General features: G+C 38.5%; 1 protein-coding gene across 2 annotated transcripts in view; it reads left to right on the top strand.

The window, feature by feature from the left end:
* The window catches only part of LOC106867570 (solute carrier family 22 member 6-A), a 31,956-nt gene extending 10,100 nt beyond the window's left edge, over positions 1-21,856 (top strand). For both annotated transcript variants that reach the window (XM_089360413.1, XM_089360414.1), the window contains exons 3-10: positions 1-208; positions 7,478-7,680; positions 8,529-8,810; positions 11,429-11,563; positions 13,208-13,293; positions 14,659-14,779; positions 15,354-15,426; positions 21,485-21,856. The exon at positions 1-208 is cut by the window's left edge and continues 23 nt beyond it. In XM_089360413.1, the coding sequence (XP_089216539.1) occupies positions 1-208; positions 7,478-7,680; positions 8,529-8,810; positions 11,429-11,563; positions 13,208-13,293; positions 14,659-14,779; positions 15,354-15,426; positions 21,485-21,694 (1,318 nt within the window). In that variant the 3' untranslated portion in view covers positions 21,695-21,856. The remainder of the gene's footprint in view (positions 209-7,477; positions 7,681-8,528; positions 8,811-11,428; positions 11,564-13,207; positions 13,294-14,658; positions 14,780-15,353; positions 15,427-21,484) is intronic.
* Positions 21,857-22,119: the final 263 nt, after the last annotated feature.

Here is a 22,119-nt window from a genome sequence, read left to right as displayed (position 1 = left end):
TGGTCTGGCTGAACTCACCCAAACGCTGTATGCCGTTGGAGGCGTGGTTGGTTCCTTGAGCATGCCTTACTTTTCCGATACAAGAGGACGTAAACCTATTTTGGTGCTGAGTGGCATTCTTACTTTAATCGTCAGTGTCGGATCGTCATTTTCTCCAAATTATGTTGTGTTTGCAGTATTACGGGGACTTGAAGGCATTTTTATTCAGGTAAAGTATAAACACTTCCTATTGTGTGTGTATGTGCAGGGTCTTCAAGAGAGAAGTTCGGCAGTTACATAAGACCGGAGCCGGTAGCGCTTAAGACTACGGAGAGATGTAACCGTCAAAATTATGTCGAACATCGTTATTTAAAATCATGATTCTCAAAAGCCTTCTAACTTTTCCCTGCCTTTCATATAATACTTATTGTATCATTCACATGGCATCATTTTACCCCCCTACACGTCTTTAGGTAGTACAAGGCTCAACATATTAAGACTCCCGGATTAAATTGGGTTCGCTTCCTCATTTGTAATGATACAATACATTTTTTTCTTTATTACCGATCAATAAAATTCAGTATGAAAAATAGCGCAAAAATATCATACTGTTAGTGGTTTTGCTTGGATCAATTTTTCTTGAATCAAAAGTGAAGTATTTCATATCCATAAATAAAATTGCACATCAGACAAAGAGGGTTTTATACGCAGTTGCAATAAAGTTTACACGAATAGATGACTGAGAAAACATGGAGGATGATAAAAATGTGTTTACCTGTCTGTTAAAGAAATCAGGTAAACTGGCTCGTTTACCCCACAAATCTCAGTTGGGTCTATTCAGATTAAAAATGTTTTAACTCTTCATTGTATGTCGTGTCAGACATAGCAGATACGAATTCTGAAACCTTAAACGAGTTGCGATATCTTTATTACAACCGGTAATATCTAAAAAACAAATTAACTCTCAAGTCCCATTTTTTTATTCCCCTTGGCCCAAATGATAAAAACACTTCCAATCTGTCTAACCACTAAAAATGTTTAGAGTAGCTTACATTTTTTTCCTTGTGTGAGTAAAATTAATATCTTGTTCAATATAAAATATATTGATAAGCGGACTATGCTAGAAGAGCAGCTCACGCTAGTGTTTTACACACCTGTCTGGCTATGTAAAACATCTATCAATAGGTGGCGTAGCACAAAGGTTACAGTAAAAGATAAGGGTGAAGGCGCAGACCCTAAGCTTGGTACTTTTGCGACACTTGTGTACGGGAACGCGATAAGCACCGAGGTAACAAGGAACGATATGTGGCTGGATGGAGTTAGTCCTAATGACTCCACCGAAAACAGAGTCATTCTGAAGTTATCTTGTTACATTTGCAGAAAGAAAAAAAACCATGAGACCAGCTGAGTTGGACAGATGCCTAGCTGTTACACGTGTGACAGCAAAGACTACTTAAAGGTTTTCCACTTGAAAGATGTCGGAAGATGACACCCTCCCACCCATGTGGCCTTGCTACTACGTGTAGCTTCGGAGGCGTCTATTCTGTAATAGTCAGCCTGAGCGATCTCTTTTCCACTCCCACAATGAAGTGTATCTCCAGGTTCTCCGGATGGTCTACCAGAATCATTACAATCTGGAGGTTTATGCAGGCGCGATCTGTCTACATCTTGTGGTGTCTGACACAACTCAGTACTGTCTGAGAGAGCTGTCAACAATCAAGAGTCTAATATCGCTAAACCTTGCTTATATCATGTCATCATCATCGTAATCATCATCATCATCATCATCATCATCATCATCATCATCATCATCATCATCATCATCATCATCATCACCCTCATCATCAGTTCACCATCATTAAGGTGGCAAGCTAACATAATAATTCCCGCGCCGCCCAAAATCCTTCTTCCGGATTGACTTCTGTGTTCAAATAGCACCGAAGTCAGCTTTGTGTTTCGTTCTTTTGGGGTCGATAAAATAAGTACTAATTGAGAAAAGGGTCGATGTAGTCAACTATCTCCCTTCCCCAATATTTCAGACCCTGTGTCTATAATTAATAAAGATCATTATTATTATTATTATTATTATTATTATTATTATTATTATTATTATTATTATCTTGCTTGTTAGTCATTTGACTGCGGCCATGCCGGAGCGCCGCCTTAAAGGTCTTTTGTTTTGTCAAAGAAATCGACATCATGACTCAGTCTTTGTAAGCCTAGTACTTATTCTATCGGCTCTTTTGCCGAACCGCTAAGTTACGGAGACTTAGACACACCAACATCGGTTGTCAAGCGATTGTGTGTGTATGGGCGAACATAGAAACATAGACACACTCATAAATATATATATATATAAATATATATATATATATATATATATATATATATATATATATATATATATATAAAGAAGTCCGTCGTATATATATATATATATATATATATATATACGACGGGCTTCTTTCAGTTTCTGGCAACTAAATCTACTCACAAGGCTTTGCTAGCCCGAAGTTATAGAAGTCACTTGCCCAAGGTGCCACGCAGTAGGACTGAACCCGGAACCATGTGGTTGGGGAGCAAACTACTTACCACACAGCCACGCCTGCACCTATTATTATTATTGTTGTTGTTGTTGTTGTCGTCGTCGTTATTGTTGTTGTTGTTACTATTATTATTATTATCATTATTATTATCATTATTATTATTATTATTATTATTATTATTATTATTATTATTACTATTATTATTAGCAACTGCGGAGGTGGCTACAACTCCATCGCCACCACCATCAATAATGATACTTCTTTCGCCGGCGCCTCCGCCTCGAAAGAACTCTTTGCCTTCTCCTTAGAGGACAAAGCCTCTAAATTGGCGAACACGGCTAAATTTGGAAAAATTGATGGGAAGAGAGCTGAGCTATCACCACTGCCGGAAACGCTAGCTACCACAGCCAGGAAAACAGTGACGTACCGCTGTATTAACCGTAAATCGAAACGGCTCGAATCGGCAACGAACGCCCAGATAGAAAGGGCCCTTCACGGTACATGTCAAGACATTGGTCATATATCGAAGGCAAAGCAATTCGGCGGGGTGGAACTTTTATTTAAAACTGAGGCCCTGGCTATTCAACAGTCGGTGGCCGCCTACTGCAACGATGAATTCGTGCTCTTCTCTACGTATATAGGAAGAAGGGTGGTAAAGATTAACGTAGAGGGGGTGCCACCAGAATTAGATCTCTGGTGGATACTCGTTGCGTGGTAATCAATGAAAGTGGTATTCTCCTAGATGTCAAGATATCAAGGAGGGAGAACTGGACAGGGATCACACTGGAGGTGCTTCTCCAGTCCAACTGGAGTGGATCCCTGACCTGATCTCCCTGCCGAATGGAACTGAGTTGAGAGTGGTTGTAGAGAGCAAACACCCGAGATGCCATGTCTGTGGCATGACAAATCCTTTACAGGCGTTCTGTCCATAAAACAAATACAAGAGAGAAGAGAGGAGGGCCCCATTATGGATGTCACACCCATTGCCACAACAACAGCATTTCAAGAAAGAACCACACCGGCGAAAGGACCGGCAGCAGCAGAAGCAGCAGCAACAGCAGCTTCAGAAGCAGCAGCATCAGTAGCAGCAGCAACAACAGCCCCAACAGCACCACCGTCATCATCACAATCAAAACAGACAAATACTTCAAAAGAGAGGACCACTCAGAGCTTTCCCCAACCCAGCTCTCCATCGCTCTCTCTCTCTCTCTCTCTCTCTCTCTCTCTCTCGAACACACACTCACACATAGACGGCCACAGAAACACAAGTATTCACTCACCCTTATCGGGGACGGATTCACACATTCCGATTCCTACAGATTCCGAAGTGATGACGAGGAACAAGGAAAGTCACAAAAAGTCAAAAAGAAAGCGCTGGAGAAAAACATTCGGCCCTCACACCAACACAAACATCGGACAACACAAACATCGCACACACAACAGACACAGTAACACAGATAACAATCCCCCACCTGCTCCACAACCGTTAGTACAACAAAAGCTACCACCACCAGCACAACCCCACCTCGCCCCCAAAAGAAAACTTTCTGAAGAACTGCTAAATTCTCAAACTCCGAGTTTTGTGCTAATGAGGAGAGCAAATAAAGATCTCATCATCCTCATAGCCCGAAATAAAGAGAGATAGAGAATGGAGCAATACATGGCACCATCACTCTTAGAGTGCCGGAAGAACTGTTGTTAGTGCGTATGCCACTAACAACATAGAAAATCATTCGGGAGGTCTTCCGACACGACGTTGGGTCCATAATATGATAGCCTCCAAAAGACTTTTAAAGGGATTCCCAGAGAAACTACAACCAGATCCGGAGGTCAGGCTATCCGGCCACCAACAGCGCCGGCAGGGTAAGTAACCTCGCTCTTTTTCTTTCTTGCAGCTATATTCCGGCCGGCATGTGAATGATTAAAGCGGGTTGTGTAAATGTTCGTGACCTGGGGCTACCCTGGAAGCAGGGTCACCACTCAACGACCTCAAGTCACTATCTATATACGTTAAAACCATCAGCGAAACCATAATTTCCGACACATGCGTCTAACCCCCATTTTCGGCCTGGAATGGAAGGTGGAGCGACAGTGCTGTTTAGGAAAGGCCTGGATCTTGAGGTACGGACGATCTTCCTGGACCCGGCAGTTAAGTTGGCGGTCCTGGACATGAGTAACAGCGAAGGTGGTGCTTTCAAACTAGTCGCTGTGTACGCTTTAACTGGGGCATTATTTCCAGAAATCTCTGGCGTGGCAGTGATGCCAGGGAGCTCTGCCGGTTCGAGACGATCTCTACAGACAGGGAAATGCTGTCAGACGAACCTGTCCGAGATATGTGCAGGGCGATGAAACTGTATTGCATGCACTCGTCTACTGACTTCTGGAGCTTTGTCGAACAGCTGTTGGCGCGTGCAGGACGGATCCGGTTATCAGCCGGGTCCATCGTGAAGATTGTTCCACTGCCTTCTTTTGACCAGGAAGGAAAGGTAGTTTTCCTCTGTCTGGTGGCTATGACGAAGGAGATAGTAGGGTAGACGAGAGAGAAAGAACTGAAAACAGAAGCGTTCCTCTTCGGCCATGCCCTCATCGACTTTTTCAAGTTCCACCTGGAAAGGAAAATAAGGATGGAGAGGGAAGTTCTGCCCCCACCCTCAGTATTTCCGTTGAAAGATGGGTGAATGTGGAGAGGATGGCTCATATGAATTGGCCTACTCTGAACATTCGCTTATAAACCGGAGGTGTTGAGAAGGTGAGAGGTGCCTGCCGAGGTGCATCTGGCAGTCGGAGTAACCCGGAGTTTGGGGTCTTTCGGTTGTCCCAGTGAGGAACTCCCCACTTCGGAAATTTTTATTGTTTAACTGTATTGTTAATTGACATTGTTATTTTATTGTTTACTCAAATTTTCTGCTAAACCCTACGTGTCCCTAGTTTTGTATTGTCCCTATTTGTTTTGTGTTCAGCCCTTGTGGCCAATAAAGAAACGATTATTATTATTATTATTATTATTATTATTATTATTATCATCATCATCATCATCATTATTATTATTATTATCATTATCATTATTATTATTATTATTATTATTATTGTTGTTGTTGTTATTACTACTACTACTACTACTACTAGTAGTAGTAGTAGTAGTAGTAGTAGTAGTAGTAGTAGTAGTAGTAGTAGTAGTAGTAAATCTACCCATCTATGATGGAGGCATAAAATGAGGGAGAATGTATTGAGAAATGTGTAAATGGACTTGATAGATTATTGGGTGATGTCTTAGAGAAATTACATTATTGTCGGAGATACAGCAGTCTATTGCAGCTATATGACACGTATTTGTGACTAAGTGACATGTGATGACAATGTATAATGAATGGTTATGTGGACCACTCCTAACAAAAGCCAGAGCTTCCTTCGACCACTACATAAAAAGTATTGAGAAAAAATGTTATTTAGATATACTTTTATTTTAGTTGTTTACACTATTTTACACTTGTTCATACTCTTATACATTTAAAGTTCACAAAGCTCCTTATTTAGATTATGAATCATTTTCCTTTCGATAATATCAATATAATTACAAAACTTCTTTGTAGATGATATTTTCTGTTTGATCGACGCTAATTTTCAAATTACTGGAGTCCATTGCTCTACACATAGCGACGTTATAACTGGCCATGTGTAAACATCGGAGTGGGTAAAAATACACCTACACAATCTAAAGTCTGGTTCTGTGCCTTGTTTGCTGTGAATGCGCGAACGGAATCTTTAGGGTTGCAATAAATCAAACTAAGACTTACTTCTCACTGTTTTATGCGAAAAATGTCTGGATGTTCTGGTACCATGGGTTATTTTGATAGACAAATCTGAGATGTAAACAACACCCGCTTCGATTAGCCGTTTCGAATCCTGCTCGAAACTGACGCACTTCAATAACCACTAAATTATCACACACACTATATACTGACACACATTTTTTCCATTTTATTTTCGCTATTAACGGTCCTCGCGACCGACTTCGTATCTACGATGGGGTCATGAAATATACAATGAAAATCCAGAGTTACTCGTGGTCGGTGAATTTTTAATAAAAATGCGAAGTTGATTTATCAATTCAAAAATCGATATCCACGAAATAATCAAACTTTCTGATTTTTTTTAATGCTAAAAACTTTCCTGGCGACAGTTTTCGTAATCCCGAAAAATATCATTACCATTGGTTCAGCCGTCTGGCCATGAAGAGGGAACAGACAAAGAGACGGACAGACGGACAGAGAGACAAACATAACACTCATTATAGTAAAGATAGCAAATCTGCCCAACTACGATGGGAAATAAAGGGATAGTATCGCAAATCTAAACCCTCTAAATTCACGAATTATTTGTGGGGTGGAAATCCAGAGTTAATCCTCGTCGCCGAAATTTTAACAAAAAAATCAAAGGTGATTTATTGATACAAAACTCAATATTCCACTAAATAATCATACTTTTTTACATTTTTTTCGCTAAAAACCTTCCTGGTTACCTCCTTCGTAATCCTGAAAAACATCGTGACCATTGGTCAAGCCGTTTGACCGTAAAGAAGGAACAGACAGACAGACGGACATAACGCCCATTATAGTAAGATTATTATTATTATTATTATTATTATTATTATTATTATCATTATCATTATTATTATCATTATTATTAAAGGCGGTGAGCTAGCAGAATTGTTCAGCACGCTGGACGAAAAGCTTGGCAGTATTTCGCCCGTCGCTACGTTCCGAGTTCAAATTTCGCCGAGGTCGACTTTGCCTTTCATCCTTTCGGAGGTCGATAAATTAAGTACCAGTTGTGTACTGGGGTCGATCTAATCGACTGGCCCCCTCCCCCCCAAATTTCAGGCCTTGTGCTTATGATAGAAAAGACTTTTATTATTATCATTAATATTATTTATTTTATTTATTTATTGATAGGGCCTTTCAGTATCTTGTTTTACAATCATGCTGGAGCATTTTCCAGTCTCTAGCAAGACATTAATGTGCGGCTTGACTGGCGTCGTATGGGGTTCGTGTGTCGTGCCATTCGGTCCCATTGCTTACTTGTTTCGAAACTACAACTGGAGAATAAATAATATCGTCTTCTCAGCTACACACGCCATTGTGTTCTTTCAATTCTGGTAAGTTTGATTTTTATGTTTTTTGCTTTATTTTCTGTTTTTTTTTCTTTTTGTTTTGTTCTTTTTTTCTCAGTCGTTCTTTTGCTGTTAGTCACGTTTTGTTCATATTACTGCTGCTGCTACTACTAATACTACTAACTGGCTGTCCGTCGGTTATGACGAGGGTTCCAGTCTGCTCGTAAAATTAACTTGCAAGTGGCTGAGTACTCCACAGACACGTGTACCCTTAACGTAGTTCTCAGGGAGATTCAACATGACACCGAATCTGACAATGCTGGCCCCTTTTGAAATACTGGTACTACACATTTTTGCCAGCCGAGTGGACAGAAGCGATATGAAATAAAGTATCTTGCTCAAGGACACAACGCGCTGCCGGGAATCGAACTCACGACCTCACGATCTTGAGCCGATTACCCTAACCACTAAGCCACGTGCCTTCAATGCTGCTGCTACTACTACTACTACTACTACTACTACTACTACTACTACTACTACTAGCCATCTTAACAGTATCATAAGCCCCAGTTAAATCAATGCATTCGGCCCTTTTGCATTTATTGACAGCAAGCCACGGCATACATTGATCATAACTGCCCCAGACCCTTGAAAATGCAGCAGCAACAGTGCTGCTGCTACTGCTACTGCTGCTGCTTCATGTTGCTGCACTATTACTGCAACCCCCGCTGCTGCTAGTTTTTGCTTCTCCTTTTTCCTCCTCCCATTTCTTCCTATTTTTCTCTTTATTGTTCTTCATCTCGAAAAAATAAACATTTTCATTCTTTCATTCACTCATTCACTTATTCATTCATTCTCTTATTCTTTCAATTGTATTTTGCCTCAATAAACAGGTTCCTTGAGGAATCTTTAAGATGGGTGGTGACAAATGGTTTCGTGGAACGATCAAAGAAAATCATCAAAAGAGCCTCCAAATACAACGGTGTCGATTTTGATCGTATCTGGGGAAATAACATGATGTCATCTTTGATTCCATTAGTGAATAGCGACAACAGAAAAGGGACCCCTTCGAAAGAAGACTTGACCCAACAAGCTGAGATCAAGGAAGAAGGATTCCACACAATATTTCAAGATCCCTTGGCGAGAAGAATTACCATAATCATATTCCTTATAGGGTAAGTTTGCGCAAAATTCTGATGTTATATTTGTTGATGTATATGTGTATAAATTTATATATATGTGTGTGTGTGTGTGTGTGTGTGTGTGTGTAGATAGATAGATAGATAGAGAGAGAGAGAGAGAGAGAGAGAGAGAGAGAGAGAGAGATTCAAGGTGAATATGGTAATTAAGTTTAGGCACCAGAATTAAGTATAGTATTATCCATACAATTTCAAAATAAGGTGATTAAAATCAAAATAAGCAACCAGGATATCCAAAGTTAATGCAGTACGATCGTTTCATGCGACTGTTAAAAATTTTTTTAATTGAGGTATTTCTAAACCGCTATACTCAGCCTTTATAACCTCAATAACAGCATGCCTCTTCATTCCTTGAGTAAGCTGAGGGTCCGCCATTATTATTTTCTGAAACAGATTATACAGAGTTAGCAAAAAATGCAGCAATGACCCAAAAAAGCACATCCTCAAATACCTTACACACCCTGCATATAAATATACTTGAGGTACACTAAGCAGCGAAAATTATTATAAAGTTCTGTGATTTATTTTTAACACGTTCGCGTACAATCAAATTTAGACAGATCGCCATTACGGAAACTGTCAGGGAAGTGGAAGACACTTGTTTCTACATTGTTACGATGGTCAGTTACTGAATTTGTCGTTCGCAGCTCATTATGAGCTGCCATTCTCATTTTCAACAGAAAAAAATTTTGTGGTTGTGTGCAAAGCCTTGTTCAGCTGGAATCAATTAATTAGAGGTACAATAAGTAGTGATGGTCAAAATGAAATTGTATACAACACGCTTGTGAACACTCAAACATGAAAAGCTCTTCGCTTTGGAAACCGTATCAAGACCGAAAGTCTCCTCATAGTCAATGTGTGTGAAAATGCACCACGCTGGGCTATGAATGAAGTTTGTACGATACATGTTTCTGCATCGTTACACTTCATAAGTCACAGACACTGAATCCATAGTTCATTAATCATGACTGTTAAGTGCGCTACTGATTAACCAATTCCAGCTTGACAAAGCTTACAGGCAACAGCAAATTTATTATATCTATTGCTGATGATGTGCAACAACACAGAAACGCATATCCTACAGTCCGATGACCCTGAAGCTTGCAAGGTGTGTTTCGAGCGTTAAGGTAGTTTGTCAGAGATTTGTTGGTGTCTACTGTTATTTTTATGTCGAATTCTTTAAAGGTCTTTGTTACATTTCTTCTGAATTTGTCAATTTCTTAGCCGGAAATGGTTGGGCCATCATCGCTATATAAGCCTATATTAGATTTTTATGAACATCTTGCTAATTTGTTCCAGAAATTATATCAGATTTTTGTGTCTCATCGTTGCATCTTATGGTGACATTAAAGAGTTTGTTATTTTCTTGTTTTACGCAGGCCAAGTTTCTTGAAATTGGAGTGATTTTCTTGCACGTATAATGTGTTGAAATACACCTTAAGATCAATTAAATAATTATTTAGATACATACGAAATAGCTTTTGTTATACATTTTTATAACTCACAAAATAGACATGTATTTGAATGTACGTGTATGTACAGATGTAAATATGCATCTATGAATGAACGAATGTAGGCATATATGTATGTATGTATGTATGTATGTATGTATGTATGTATGTATGTATGTATGCATGTATGTATGCACGCATGCATGTATGTATCGGACCAGATTTCAGTTGTTAATTGTGAAATAAAACACATATATCTAACTTCAGATCGTCTTAGAAATGATCAGTTTCATATTCAATGATCGAGACCACAGGTCAGAAGCAGAAATACTAAGAGAGAAGTTAATTGTTTGCCAATACGAATACAAAAATGGATAATAGTCGTTAGAAACAGAAATATCGGTGGTAATAACTTATTTCAAAATATACAAGCAGCATTTTATACGTGCATCAGTGGCTTAAAACAACGGCATTACACTTAGTTTGTAAACAAAATGCTCCCAGTTCCGATACAGTTATCATGTAAATGATGGATCTCCGTCACTTTCCACGATTAGTGTTCAGTTATTCGATCAATTGTACTACTTGATCGTTGACTGAGTGAGCGAAGTGTTTCACTATTTCACAGTCACATGGTTATGTGGAATAACCGAAAGATCATCAAGAGATCGACCAAGTGTAATGTTATGTTGATTTTAATAATATCTGGAGAAACAACCATATATAAAAGAAAATCACAGAGACAATTAATATGAACCTGCGTGACAAGGCTGCACCTTTAAAATTACAGGTATAATCTCCAGCAGATAAACTTTTATACAGTCTCTGACTACTTCAAATTCACTCAAAGTCGATCTGAGACTACAGTAATAATGAAAAAAAAACTACTTGCCTTAGATGCCATGCTTTCGGATCGAACTTGGGTTTGATGAACGTAAAGAGAGAGAATTTCTTAAGTAACCAGCCATATACACATAGGAATGAAAAGAACTGATGACGATCGCAGCTCGATGCGTTGTGTAGATATGAATATATATATTTTCTGCAAACATAAGTGTTAATACTGAGAAAATTTGTTATCGACAGAACGATTGTTTTAATGTATGTTTTATTAAATACTTTTTAACTGTTAAAACATTTCAGGTTGTCGAACAGTCTAACATACTACGGCATATATTTGACGTCGTCTGCGCTGGCAGGCGATCATTATTTGAATTTCTTTTTGGTATCCCTTACAGAAGTCGTCGCAAATTTATTGATGGCCATGCTGCTTTTCAAGTAAATATACATTATTTTTGTTCCTTCGTCTTATCATTTTATCATTCTTTTATAGAGGAAGAGAGACAGGTGGAGAGAGAGAGAGAGAGAGAGCGAGAGAGAGAGAGACAGAGAGAGACAGACAGACAGAGACAGACAGAGACAGAGAGAGACAGAGAGAGACAGAGAGACACAGAGAGACACAGAGAGACAGAAAGAGAGAGAGAGAGAGAGAGAGAGAGAGAGAGATTGTGTTCTTATCAATAGGTTCAGCATTGAGGTCGACTATGCCTTTCATCTTTTCGGGGTCGATTACCAGTTGAACACGGGATGATATAATCGACACATCCCCTCCCTCAAAATGGCTAACCTTGTGGCAAAATTTAAAATCCTCATTATTATTATTATTATTATTATTATTATTATTACTTTTATTATTATTACCGAACTAGGGCGTGGGAGAACCGTGTCGGCATACGCGTATGATTTCACCGTCATAGTGTCGAACACCAAGCACATAAACCTGGTCGGCACCCTCAAAAAGAATACGAGGCGGTGACAGGAGCAAAAATTAACCAGAAGTCAGAGAGCCTGCAACTCGGCACCTGGAGAGGCAGGTCCATTCCTTCTAACAGCATCGTGCGACGCTGGACGGAAGGATCCGTTAACCTGCTCGAAGTCTGGTTCGGTCCAGCTCTCCAGGTGGAGGAAAACTAGGACGAGATGGTGAGCAGGGTGGCCAATCTCACCCAGAAATGAGCTGAAAGAAAGCTATCCCTTATATCGCATCCGTCATCTAATACTGCCTCACCGTCGTGCCCTGTCCTGGTCCGAGTCTGACCAAACTGGAGCGCCTACAATTTCGCTTTCTGTGAAAGGGACGCGTTCCACTGGTCAAGCGCTCCATTTGCTGTCAACACCCGCTAAATGGGAGGCTGGGCATGCCGTGGCTACTGATGCGCAGACATGCGCTGAGGCTGTGGCATCTCCAGCGCTTCCTAGATGGTGATCATGTGTGGTCACCGTTTGTCAGATGCGATTTCCCACAACTTATCTCTTTGACTGAGCTGCAGTACTGGATCAAGCGTAGACCTAGGTAGAGGGCCTGGCACCTAGTGTGTCGTCAAGTGCTCACACTCTTCTGTCGGCCGGGCAATGCGGTCGGTGGAAATTTCACTATGGCGTTCTGGAGAGGGTTAGTAGTGGCTAAGTGCGACGACGTTCTCTGGGAGACTCTAGGCGTCGACAAGAACCAGTTTATACAATGAAATTTCCCGAGGGAGTGCAAAATCCAACGCTTCGGATAGAGTCATTCTGTAGGGACAAATTAACAGTAGTAAAATGATGGCAGAGTTTGATATATTTCATGTTTGAGTTGCAACCAGTTTCTCAAACATAGATGTAAAACTTTGATGTCTTTCTTTACATTCACTCTCGTTAATTTTTTCCTGAAGAAAGACCTTTTCCGAAACGCTGGATTTTTACTACACCAATCTCACTGTACTTTTTCTGTTGATATGTATGTATTATGTATGTGTGGTGTGAGTGTGTACGTGTATGTATGTATGTATTATGTATGTGTGGTGTGAGTGTGTACGTGTATGTATGTATGTATGTATGGATGGATGTATGTATGGATGTAAACATCTTTCTTAAATTTTCTAGGTTACAAAGACGTTCAACAATGGCATTATTCCAGTGTTTATCCGGTGCGTCTCTTCTTTGTGCAGTCCTGGTTAACAACTTTGGAGGTATGTTGATTTTGATTTAACGGTTCAGTACAGTCTTTATCGTTGTTTATCCCTGAGTTAACCCTGCTCCCTGTTCGGTAGATGCGTAATAATAAATTTTTGCTCCTTTCTCTATATCCCGAATAAGATTATCCGTAAACTTAATTCGTCGCCTTGATCATCATCGTCATTTGTGCCTTTTGAGATGGTTTTGCAGATTCCGCTCTGTTCGAAGCAGTCGTACCAACTTAATCTTTGATTCGAGCATGGCTCCCTCTCTTCCTCCCAAAGAAGGCTTTCAAAGAGTAATAGTTGCTCTTCAGGTCGATTTTACTTCTCATCCTTAAAATAAATACCAGTTGTGTACTGGAGTTGATGTAATCGATAAACCTAGTCCCACCAAATTACGGGTCTTGTACCTATACTAAAAAGTATTATCTGACTATTCCATTCAAAATCTTGAGTCATTCTTATTTTACGATGGCAAGTTGTGATTTGAAGGATGCCTGCTTATATTTCTTAGAGAAGAGCAAGGACCGTATGCCTGACATTTTTCAGGGCATCCAAAACGCGAAAGAGGAAAGGAAAAAGTATCTTCAAACTGGAAACCGGATTCAAATGCTTACAATAGAGTGGAATCCTCCGTTAGGGGCACACAAAGTACCAGGGTGTAGTGGAGTAAGACAGTGACGGATTAAGTCGATCACGGCTGGATTCGAACTTAGAACATAAAGAACCGGAACGGATACTGCATGATACCCCGTCCTATGTGCCAAACTTTCCAATAATACACCCCGCTGTGTCATGCTGAATCTCCCTGAGAACTACGATAAGGGTACACATGTCTGTAGACTGCTCAGCCACTTTCACGTTAATTTCACGAGCAAGCTGTTTCGTTTATCGTATCAACTGGGACCCTCGTCGTCGTAACTGACGGGGTGACCCTTTTTTATACAAACAAATTTATATTAAGGAGACAATGTTTCACTAAATATATTAGCCAAAATATTGGGTTGTCCGGAAAGTTCGTGCCGATTTTTAAAGGAAAGAAAAAGGTCAATAAATACTTGCCGTTACATTTTTAATCAACCAAATATGAACCATTTTGTTGCACAATGCGTCTCCATCTTCCCTTTAACTTGAAAATACCCTCTTCCCAGAATTGAGGTGGTTTCATGGCAAATAAGTCGAAAAGTAAGCTGCTATAAATCGGCACGATTATAGGAGATCGATACGGATATATCTTCATGCAGCTATTCCCGAATAGTCTATCAATCTTGTATAACAAAAATCTGAAGCTGTCCCTTCTAGAAACTTCCAACTCCACTACATCCATGTTTTCTTCACAACGTAAAATGAAATAACGTTTACAATTATTTATTTCAGAAGGAAGTAAAATACTTTCCATTATCAACACAGTGTGTAGTATGATGGGCATGTTTGGAATTAGTGCTTCCTATTGCGTTATTTGGTTATACACACCAGAAGTATATCCTACTAACCTAAGGTATGTGGTATTTTTGTTAGCATTCTTGAAGTTGTTCCTCTTCAATTAGTATCGCAAACAGCAGTAGTTTTATTCAACTGAATACACGTCGTTGATTGCTTAAAATTACTCAAATTCGACAATCTTAACACGAAATAACTTCTGAAATACGAAATTTTGTCAAAAATGTTGAAAGTGAACCGTGTTCAGCACGAGAAATTACACCAGTATACGAAGTTTTAAACTGTTTAGTTAAAAAAAAATAATTAAAAAAATCAGTGATCGAAACTGAACAGATCCTTCATTCTTTAATATTATATATCTTTAACATAACAATACGAAGAAAATATATCAACAGGGGAGCCACACGGACTCAATGTAGTTTTTCCCTGCGGTAGAAATAACAACCAAATCTTTATCAAACTGCTTGCCGTCTTCAGTAAAAACCACTACACGCTATTCTGAGAAAGAGGCTATTTGTGCCAAGTGAAATAAAGTGTCTTGTTCAAGGACACAGCTCCCTTCCCAGTCCAGGAATCGAACTCACGATTTCAAAAGTAACAATGATCGTTGTATTATTTATCTATACTTTCAGAAACATCGGTTTGGGATTCCTGACGTTATGTGGCAGTATTGGAAGTATGATTTCGCCATTTTCTCGTATTTTGGTAAGTTGATCATTATGGAATTGAATATTCATTACAAAACTCAATCATTTCATATGCTGATCATTACAAAGTTGATCATTACAAAGTTGGTCATTACAAAGTTGATCATTACAAAGTTGATCATTACAAAGTTGATTATTACAAAGTTGAACATTGCTGAATTAAATATTTCCATCATCTCAATTATTCATCTTTCAACGTCATTCTTCCTCTCACATTCTATATGTCGATTTCTCTGTCTGACTGTTTGTCAGTGTCTCTTTATATTCCTCTCTCTCTCTCTCTCCCTCTCGCTTTCTTCTTCTCTCCTTCTCTCTCTCACACACACACTAACTGTCACCTCCCTCTTACATAAATGCACACACATTGTCTCACTTATACATCGATAAAATAAGCACCAGTCTTAAACAATTAATTTCTGGGGTCAATTTATCCGACTATACCCTTGAAAGCGGCTCTCTGGTATGGCTGCAGTCCAATGACTGAATCAAGCTAAGCATAAATGATAAAAGATTTCGTAATCAATCTTTGAAATGTCGAAATTGAATACAACTTTTAACAAGACCTAATATTAAAAGTATTTCCTGATATTAATGCATTCAGCACCACCCACCCACCCCTCCCACATTTCTTATATATTTCTGACTGATTTCCTACCTAGATTATTTCTCCACCCATGACTATCCTGCCTTGTAAATATCGGTCATAAAAAATAAACACGATATTATCACATTCTCAACTTGAGACCGTTTCTTCCCACCACCATCACCACCACAACCACCGTTTCACTTTAAGATTTAAGGTCATCGAATATACGCTTCCTTCCTTTCTTTCTTTCTTTCTCAAAAAGTGCCTACCAAAGTGAAATACCCCGTGCCTCCACCTACATGAAAGTAATCAAATATATATCTATAAATATGTATGTTTATATGTGTGTGTGCGTGTGTGTATGTATGTGTATGTGTGTGTGCATGAGTGTGGGTCTGTGTCTGTATGTGTATAATATATACACACACACATATATATATACATACATATACATACATATATACATATATACACACATATATACATACATATATATATACATATATACACACATATATATGTATATACATATATATATATATACATATATATATTTACATATGTGCGTGTGTGTGTATGTATATATATATATATATATATATATATATATATATATATGTATGTATGTATGTATGTATGTATGTATGTATGTATGTATGTATGTTCTACACATACATACACAGACCTGTTATTGAAAAGTAGTCCAACCGAATTTGGCGATGACGTAACGCAAGGTTTATGCATCCATACGTACATATATATATACGAGGTCTGATCAATAAGTATCCGGAATATTGCCATAGTAACGATGTTAAAGCACCCAGAGAAAAGCCGCTTGGCACCGATTGACTTTGAACTCAGCTGTGCATGCGCACTAAGTTTTAAGGTTCTAGCTCACTTCCGCTATTAACAGCGGTGCTTGGAAGGAAGCTGTGTAGAGTGTGATCGTCGCATTGACCATGACAGAGAAAGTTGCCATGGTGATACCTGCTCGGAGGCTTACGCAATGTTGCAGAAAATGTATGGAGAGGAGTGTATTAGCCGCACACAAGTGTGCGAGTGGTTCAGATGTTTGCAAGATGGCCAAAAAGATGTCGATATTGACAAACGTTCTGGGAGATCCACAACCAGTAGAACGGAGAAAAACATCGGAGATGTGTGTGCAGCCGTCAGAAGAAATCGTCGAATCACCATCTGTGAGTTATCAGAAGATGTGCAGATTAGTTACGATTCAGTTCAGTCCATTATCACTGAAGATTTGGGTATGAGACGCGTGTCTGCCAAGTTTATGCCAAAATTGCTTTCAGCTGATCAAAAAGACACTCGGGTTTCAGTTGCACAAGATATCCTTGGTTGTGTCAAGAACGATGAAACCTTTATGAAAACTTTGTGTAGGCCTCTGAGCAGGTATCACCAAGCCTTTGACAAAATTTGATGCAGATTCTCAGCTCAGCTTTCTCTGTCATGGTCAATGCGACGATCACACGCTACACACTTTCTTTCCATGCAGCAGAAGTGAGCTAGAACCTTAAAATTTAATGCACATGCGCAGCAGAGTATAAGGTCAATATGTGCCAAGCAGCTTTACTTTGCATGCTTTAGCTTCGTTACTATGGCAAAAGCCCGGATACTTAATGATCATACCACGTACATATGTACATACATACATACATACATACATACATACATACATACACACACACATACATACATACAGACATACATACATACATACATATATACATACATACATACACATGTGGCTATATGGCAAGAAGTTTGCATTCTAACCACATTTGTTGCAACTATATGCATGAGAATACATACATGAAACATACTAATCAGCACATACATACATACATTCATACATACATACATACATACATACATACATACATACATATGAACAAAAATCCCCTGTTGTTGATGTTGAAATTTTAATGAAGGAGTCTTGGATCTAGGTTAGAAACTGGTTCTTTCTCTATTGGCAAGAGATCTTGAAATAAACTGAATAATGACATACATACGTGTGTGTGTGTGTACATATAGGCATGCATATATATATATATATTTATGTCTTTATCTCGTGTGTATATACGTGTGTGTATATATATAAGCGCGTGTGTATATGTGTGTATGTATGTTTATATGTGTGTGTGTGTATGTGTGTGTATGTGTATATGTGTATCATTTAATGTTCACTGTATAAAGGTAAGAACTACTGCTAGTTTATTGCTGTGGAGACACGTAACTAGGCCAGTCTTCAGAACGTACATTGAGTCTCCTGGCAATATTCAGGCTCTGAGCACATGGTTCTGTTGTATTTGAAAATCAGGTCGCTGGTACATGAGAAACCACAAGAAGTAAACTACTGGTCGAGCTTTGGTTGACTTTCCCATGCATACTTGAGTGTCTGTGTGCGTTTGTGTTGGGACTGGATGCAAGAATTTGCGAAATGTGTACGCGTGAATGTGTGCGTATGTGTGCGTATGTGTGTGTGAGCCATTAGTACTTTTATTTGTCTCTCCTCCTTGCGAAAAATATGTGCAAGTGTGTGTGTGTATGCTTGAAGTACTTTTATTTCTCCGTCTTCTCCTTATATCTCCATTCCCTTTCCTTTTATCTATGTTTTTTATTATTCCTCGATGGAATAATTTAATCTAATTCATCTGACCTCATTCATATTTTCTTTTAACTTATTCTCACAGATGTCAGAAAAAATGTCACGCTTCCAGTGAAACTCCCAAACCGATTCAACAAATATATCTTGTCTTCATTTAACACACTTACCATGATATCATTACTAGGAAAACAAACAGTCTTAAATACATTAACGGTTATGACATCAAGCTTTTTATACTTGGGTTACAATTAGACGAGATTTCACGAGTGTATTGTACTTTTATGTTTATAGAAATATATGTCTTCATTCTCTTTTTATTGCATCTCTTTCACTGTCTCCCGATATTACTCTCACTTATCTTTCTACGTAACTGAGACTGGAGCATGACTGGAACTGTAAAAATCTGTAAAACTTTCCAGAAGTTTATCCTTTAAATATATATAATAAGCATGTCTAGATATGCAAATATATGCACGAGAAGACATACATAAAACAAAGCATACAAATTTCCACAGATAGATAGATAGATAGATAGATAGATAGATAGATAGATAGATAGATAGATGGATGGATGGATGGATGGATGGATGGATGGATGGACAAACAGGTAGACAGACAGACAGACAGACAGACAGATAGACAGATAGACAGATAGATAGATAGATAGATAGATAGATACATACATACATACACATACATATACACACATGCATACATGCATACATACATACATACATACATACATATATACATACATACATGCATGCATGCATACATACATACATACATGCATACATACATGCATACATACTATTGAGAAATCTGCAGTAACTCTATCCAGATTACACGTTCAGGCTTATACCTGTAATTATTGGGGCCCTGGGATATGTAACACACTGCCTAAATACCAGTCTTGTGAAATTAGGCTTCTCAAAACCAGAAAGGAGAAAGCTAATTCGAAGACTACAGATCCAATCCATCACCGGAACTGTAAAAATCTGTAAAAGTTTCCAGAAGTTTATCATTTGAATATATATGAGTATGTCTGGATATGCAACTATATGCATGAGAAGACATATATAAAACAAAAAAAAACATACAAATCTGCACATATACATACATACATACACAAATAGCCTGTTGTTGAAGTTGAAATTCTAATGAAGGGCCCTTGGATCTAGGTTAGAAACCGGCTCTTTCTCTATTGGCAAGAAATCTTGAAATAAAACTGAACAATGACATACATACATACATACATACATACATACATACACACACACACACACACATACACACACATACATGTACCACGCTTTCTCTTATTCTGTTATTCTGTCCGATGCGTTTGTACATGCGGGTAGACATAAACAGCTTCTCGACTTCCCCGATCTAGCGGCATATTCAGTGTGTGACAACTGGAGGAAGAAAGTGCTACGCTAGTGTTTGTCTGATATTCATTTTCAGCTCAGTACACACACACCTAACTTATCCGTCCTAGTTTATATTTTCTTTTTACTTATTCTCACAGATGTCAGAAAACATGTCACATATCCAGTAAAACACCCAAAGCGATTCATCAAATATATCTTGTTTTCATTTAACTCACCATGGTATCATTACCAGAAAAACAAATATTGACATATTTATGACGTCATGCTTTTATACTTGAGTTGCAGCAATACGAGATTTCACGAGTATATTGTACTTTTGTATCTATAGATACTGTATATACATCTTCACTCACTTTTAAATGCATCTCTTGCACTGTTTCCCCATATCTCTCTCCTTAATCTTTCTACATACATACATACATACATACATACATACATACATACATACTAAATCCCTATGCGGCACGATGTTGTTGCTAAAGCAATCTCCAATGCCCTCTACAAGAAAAGACTGTCCAGAAATAAACTTAGAAAACCCCTCCGTTATGGAAGTATCGAGGTTACCATTCTGAAACATTGTCTGAGATGGGTGAGCCACGTAGCAAGGATGAAAGAAGCCAGGCTGCCGCGTCAAATTTTATGTAGTGAACTTTCCACTGGAAGAAGACTCAGTGGGCGTCCCTTCCGCCGATACACGGATCAGCTGAAGCAAAGCCTAAAGCTGACTGGAATCGATCCGAAAGCCTGGGACATTGAAGCTCAGGACAGGCCCGGCTGGCATCATTCCATCTCCACTGTGACAGATTATTTTGAAACTGAATGACAGAAAAGAGGAAGAGAATCGACAAGAAAGAAAATGGAGGCTTCAACGACCAAAGCCTCAACCACGGATCCCCTTTGAATTTTGCAACAGACGCTTCTATGCAAGAATCGTCCTTTTTCGTCATCAGAGGCATAAACATGGACGGAGGGGAAGAAGTGGTCAAGAAGAAACCAAATAAATTATCGGATACACGATAAAACGCCGACAATCATATATAATGCATGGCCACTAGGGAAATATGTCCTGTGTCTCGTATGTGATACACAGGACAGGCAAAAGTTTTAATCGTGTATATTGATAGTAAAACATGAAGGCGACGAACTGGTGCAATCGTTAAAGCAGCGGACGCACAAACATTTTAGTTGGCCTTACTTCCGTTTTTTAACGTTCTGAGTTCAAATTCCACCGACGTTGGCTTTACTTTTCATCGTTCTGGCGAGGGCAAAATAAGTATCGGTTAATCCTGGTACTTACTTTACCCATGCTAGAAAAGTAATGCCAACGACCTGCCCCTCCAGGAAAAATCACTGCCTTAGTACCAGAATTAGAAACAATATTCCTAACAGAATTTAACCTCTGTCTCGTGTAACCATTTTAATGATTTAATTCTGCATATTTCTATCTTCTTTCTAGATGCTCTACGTTCCTTGGCTACCTGGAACAATATTCGCTGTTGGATCTCTTGCCAGTGTTTGTCTTTTGATCTTTATGCCAGAAACTCAACATTTACAGATGCCAACCACAATGAACGATGTTCGAAATCAACTAAAATCCCAGAAGAGGAAAAAGAAAACTCGTTCAAACGAGGAAAATCATCAAAATGCAAGCCTTACTAAAGCATGATTCGAAAAGAGTCATTAATATATATATATACTTAATAATATATGTGTGTATTGTTTTCTATTTATGCTGTTGATACAGATTTTGTTGTACATTGGAAAGGATATTCCGCCAATACAGCACTGTTTAATTATCATCTAATAAATGAATTTATTAACAAAGCGATTATTTTGTCAATGTATTTCATTAAACTCGTGTTACCTTTTCACTGATTCCCACCCATAGCACTAACACCGAAACAGCTTTGTATTCACTCTAGAAAAAATAAAACCAATGTTTATATGTTTAAGCATATATAAATAGATAGATAGATAGATACATATATATATATATATATATATATATATATATATATATATATATATATATATATATATATATATATATATATATATATATATACAGGCATGCAGGAAGTAACTAGATAC

Source organism: Octopus bimaculoides, chromosome 11, assembly GCF_046866305.1.
Source record: "Octopus bimaculoides isolate indiv1 chromosome 11, ASM4686630v1, whole genome shotgun sequence".
In the NCBI taxonomy this organism is placed as follows: Eukaryota; Metazoa; Mollusca; class Cephalopoda; order Octopoda; family Octopodidae; genus Octopus; species Octopus bimaculoides.
This window is presented reverse-complemented; position numbering and strand designations above follow the sequence as displayed.